Below are 5,371 nucleotides of genomic sequence, written 5' to 3'. Positions count from 1 at the left end.
AGAGAGAGTCTTGATCGGTTGGGGAGGACAGTGATTATAGGCAGTGTGTCCCTGAATGGACTAGTTCCTTTTCCAGGCAGAGAATGCTTTCGAGGACTGCCAGTCAGATGGTGCTGAATATGGGAAGCTTTCTCCTTAGTCAGATTGGAGCTGCTTTTCAAGTACAGCAAGGTAATGTCAGCATCATTACAAAGAGTGGTAGTAGGTGTCCATGAATAATCCCTCACAGTGAGGATTTATCACTCCAAAGAATTTATCTTTCGAATTGAAAAGAAATCTCAGTTCCTGAAAGCAGAGCTCCTGCCTTCTTCGAATACCCTTTTACTCCCTGTAGTGCCGTGGGATCAGGGCGTAGCCCTATAATGAATACAGCAGGAGATGTTCTACAAGAAGTAGTTAAGAGTTAAATTTCTTCAAGTTTGGTGGGATCATTCAGTCTACCACTGGTCCCAGTTAGAAGAACTGAAAGGGCCAGTTAGCCTTGCCCTTTGGTTTTAAAGTTAGTAAGATTGTAGCCGATTCTTCAAGTATCTTCATGGAAAGAGCTGTACAAACAGCATCTAGGGTCTGACTCAGGAAAATGCTAAAAAACATGCTCCCAAAATGGTTTTGGAAAGATCTAGTATGTTCTGTATAAAATTGGAGAAAAACTTCATAGAGAGCAGTCTGATTTTTTTCTGTAATAACTTAAATAATATATAATTTGGGCCCTACAGTTACAGCTCTTGGAAGTATAGGAACCAGAGATGTACAGTACTGGGTTTAGTGCCATTTTTGGTATGTGCTTCTGCAGTGACACAATTATTAAAAATTTAATTTTATAGCTAGACTTGAAAGACTTTACTGCTTTCTGTCCAGAGCTCCTGCTCTAGTGCTGGGAAACCCCAGTGTGTATCTTGTTCATCTTACCTCTTCCATTTCTTAGAGAGAGATATATAGATATATATATACATTTTTCTTACCCAAATTTCAGAAAAAACCCGTGATCTTTGCCATAATAACCCTCCATATTTTTGAGAGCAGGTCTCCTTTTCAGGTGTGTTAGCAGGATCTCTCTTCAGCGAGATCTTGAAAGTGTACATTTATTTAGCACTGTTACTTATCAAATCTGTATGTGGAATCTTAGGGGAGGATCTTTGCTGTTTCCCCTGTGAGCAGATAAACAGATTTGTATTGACAGATACAATCTCATACGATCACCAAAGGTACGTACTGAAAGTATGGGGTTTTTTCACTGATAAAAATCCAACTAAAATCTTTCCCTTTACTTTTTGCTTGTAAATAAAAATTGTGCTTAAGACTGTGAATTTAAACTACGAACTGGATTTTGGTTGTAGGTAATTGGGTCCAATGAAAAGAGGCTAACGGTTTCTTTTTTTAACTTGAGACTGAAAAAATTGGCCTGCCTTTGAACCAATTATGTTTTTCTGTTACAGTTATCGTATTTACTGTTTTGTGACAAAAACTCTTTACTCCTGCTACAACTTGGCAGAAACAATTGTGTGGCAAAATAATTCCTCTGAGTAGCCAACCTGCTGTTGCAAAATGCAGGTTTAATGGTAAAGTGTAGACCTACAGCTGACTCCTTTTGACCTTGGTTTACATGACTTCTGGTAAGGAAAATGCACCTTTGTACCTGCTACAGAATTTCATGGTAGATCGCTCAGCGTTTGTTCTGGAGGTCAAATTTATATCAGGCTCAAAGAGCATTTTAAACTGTTTTCAGGCTGAGTTTAATTTCTGAGATTTTTTTGTATTTTGCTTGAATAAATGGCAGAAAAGTAGCTATATCATAAGTACGAATTTGATCAGTAAACAGCAAGAATGCGTTCCATAAGCATGTTCTGACAGTCTTGATTAGAAGACTTCTCTGTGCCATTATTTTCTGTAGTTAATGAGATTCTTTACAGTAACGCAAGGGATAGAAAGTACCTACATTCAGCGTTTTCCTCCTGTGTTTATAGCAAAGCGGTCCTGCCCGTGGAAGATGACGTATTTGTTTAAATTCTGTGCAGTACAGAAGTCATACTAAAACAGTGCAGCTTCTGCTTAAGAGCAAATTTTAACGAAATTTAAAGGATTTCAATGAAAATACTGTTGTTGAGGATTTGTGAAAGAACTGAAAAAGTGCTAACGAATGTGGTGCTTCAAAAATGGAGATGTTCTCGGAGGCCTGAAGACATAACGGATAGAAGCGATGAAAGTAGAATGCAGGGAGCATAGTGGGGGTGAGGCCGGTTCTTTGGAACGGCTCTAAGCTGAGCCGGTGCCTGTGCCGGGAGCAGGCTTGGAGAGCGGAGCAGTGCTTCTGCTTCCTCCCTTACACCCTGTCAGGTAAGGTGGGGGAGAGCTTTGCACCGAGACTGAAACGTGCCTTGCGTGCCAAACACCACCACTACTCCTGGAGTTAAAGCTGTCGCAACCAAAGCTCTTCCACAGCCTTTTTCTCCTTCTCCGAATCTCTGGTGTGCCACGCTTCCTTCTGCCTCGCACAGCTGGTGGCAGTGAGTGTCCCTGCCGCTGTGATGATGTGATCCTTGAAGTGAAAAGATGGGAGGACAAGGCTGTTCCTTCAACTAGTCAAAGAATCCAGTAGGAACAAAAATCATAGTGGAAAGACGAAATATAATAAAATCTATGTTAGTCAATTAGTGTTACACTACACTTTTATTTATTATTAGCATTCCCTTTTATTCTAATAGTATGTGTTGCTGCATATTAAAGTTTTTGCTTTAACATTTCCCAGCAGCTTGCGTAGACTTCTGTTCCACGCGTTTGTCCAGACTTTGTCAGTGCAGCGGGGCACTGAGCAAGCTGTTGCTCTGTTCCGTTTGAGTCGTAACTGTACTCAGTTGTGCAGCACTGGGTGAGTGCCTCCGCGGAGTGGATTGCAGCCAGTGTCAACAATGCAGCTTTGTTTTTTAATCAAGTATCAGACTTCGCTTCTTCATTTATCAGTAAATCAACACTAGAACAATCTGCTACACAGTTTGTGTGTGTAGTGTGTATGTGGCTGAAATAAAAAGTGACTGATAAAAATAGCAAACCATATAATACATAGTTTTAGAATTTTCACACTGATCTCGATTATTACGTGTATTAATATAAAACTGGAATGCAAAACAGGGCTGGACATCTGTGTAAGTTCATATCTAGAAACAAACAAAAAAATCTGTATCTTTTGCTGTTTTGTGAATTTAATTAAGCATCGCTAGCACTGTCTGAATTTTTGAAGCCTGTAAGTATGGATGTCTAAGCAATTATAAGTGTTACTCTAATTACGTGTTATTAAGTAATCACATGCAAGTGAAACACAAGAGCAGAAAAGACTTCCTTAAATTATAAAAAATGAGGCTATTTTAAGTATACAGGATTAGATGCCAATATTTGCAAATGTACCTAACTTAGCATTGGATGACCTTTTCATTCTGTGAATTTAAATTACTACTTTGAGAAATGTAATTCAGAATCTCTTCTCTTTTTCATGTATCTTCTAAAAATATTGCTGTTCCTGGTAATTTCTCCTAATGAGAGTTAAGAACAGAACAAAATGTCAATAAAGATTCCAGGAACAGCAGCAGTTCTCCTGAATTCTCAGGAGCATCCCTGTTTTGGTGATGAGTTACTCCGGTTTACCTAGGGAAGGAATCATCTTCAGATTTGCATGGCAGCAAGGCTCAAGCCTGTTTAATATACTGAATTTATTTAGGGTTGTCACAATGTATTTCTGGTGTTTTGCTAAAGGGTAGTATTTTTTTTTTTGCAAGAAACAAGGATTTGTTTCACTGACTTTCCTTACCCAGATAAGTAATACAGTTTGGGTGGCATGTCTTACAGATAATAGTCTTTGAGAGCTGTAATTGTCTCACCCCCGTTTTGGCCTCCTGCCTCCAGCACGTGCCCCGGCAGCTGCGCCGGTGCTCGGTGCCCGTGTGTGGAGGCAGCGCACGCTGGCAGTAGCACAAAGCAGCCAGCACCTCATTTCGGTGTAAACCTGTTACAGTCTTACATCGGTGTGAAACACGGGGACTTTATGTTCTAGTTGACAGGGAGGAGTTTAAGTTAGATATAAGTTATGGGATGGATGGCATTGTGCTGGTTGTTAGACTTTAAATTGTATGTCCCTCAGAAGAATGTGGTGTTTATAAAATTATTTTATTTATTGGGGACAATATAGCATAAAATGCAGAGAGCGAAAATACTGTAGGAATTTCAGTAAAACATTTTTATGATTATTGTGACACAATCTTTTAAAAAGCAATCTACTATGTGAAAAGTACATCAGAAATAATTTATTAACATAATAATAAAAAAGCTGGAGAAATACGAATCCATTCTGGAGTTTGCGTACATCTGAAAGGTATGAATTGTGAAGAAATTGTGGGAATAAGTTGGTATCTCCTCCTGCAAAGACTGGTAATTCTTAAAAAGAATTGTATGGATTGTTATGGCGCTGCCTCCGTACTGCTGTTACGCTCTGCCTTCCTAAGACTTATTTTATGGAGATCTGCTATTAGGAAGAGAATTCTGGCCCATGGGAGAGACGCTCTGCCAAGGAGAGAGTTTGGCACCCTGTCAGTGGGCTCTTTGCGAAGCCGGCTTTCATGAGGAGGCATGATTTTGCTTCGTCTCTAAGGAGGACAGATTAAAGGGATTTTTACATATGACCAACGTATTTCTGTAGCCATAATAAACAGAGATCGTCAGAAGATCGGATTCTACTAGCACTGTTTGGTTACATTACAAAATTGAAAAACGTATTCCGTGTGCCACTTATATTTTTTCTTTTCATTTTTAGGATGCAAAGTTCGTAGAAGAGCGACGTAAGCAGCTACAAAATTACCTAAGGAATGTAATGAACAAAATTATTCAAACTGTGCCAGAATTCACAGCCAATCCCAAAAAAGAGACTCTCATTCAGCTGATGCCCTTTTTTGTGTAAGTATCTCTCAGGTAGTCAAGAAAATACTAAGGTTTTTTTGTCACAATTTAGTTTCGAATATAATACCAGCATGTCCACAATCTTTAAAATAGTGTTTTTTTAAAAAGTGGAAGGCTCCTCTTCAAACTCCACGTGCTTTTGTTGTATTTAAAGGAATACATGACACACGTAGTAATTTTTGTTTGTTTAAATGGTGACTTTGGACAAAAATCACTTTGTAAAGCTTTCAAAAATGTCTCAGTGACTTCGAAATCTGCACCCATATGTGTCCTTCAAACATCAGCTGTTTTCTATGTCTTTAATTTGGTCTTTTTCAGTTTTGTTTTGCTTCTGATTGTGTGGAGTTTGTATTTTTGTTTTTTACATTTATTTTAGGGGGTGTGGGTGAAGCACTATTAGGGTACTTACTAACTAAATTAAAAAGTTAAA

At 38.7% G+C, this 5,371-nt stretch overlaps 1 protein-coding gene across 1 annotated transcript in view; it reads left to right on the top strand.

The window, feature by feature from the left end:
* SNX29 (sorting nexin 29) overlaps positions 1-5,371 on the top strand; it is a gene marked incomplete at its 5' end in the record, with an annotated part of 95,084 nt that overhangs the window by 63,329 nt on the left and 26,384 nt on the right. Inside the window, one exon of the mRNA XM_010135338.1 lies at positions 4,799-4,938. Within this exon, the coding sequence (XP_010133640.1) occupies positions 4,799-4,938 (140 nt within the window). The remainder of the gene's footprint in view (positions 1-4,798; positions 4,939-5,371) is intronic.

This window comes from Buceros rhinoceros, unplaced genomic scaffold (assembly GCF_000710305.1).
Source record: "Buceros rhinoceros silvestris isolate BGI_N320 unplaced genomic scaffold, ASM71030v1 scaffold114, whole genome shotgun sequence".
Taxonomy (NCBI): Eukaryota; Metazoa; Chordata; class Aves; order Bucerotiformes; family Bucerotidae; genus Buceros; species Buceros rhinoceros.
Note: the sequence above shows the minus strand (reverse complement) of the source record. Positions and strands in the feature narration are given on the sequence as shown.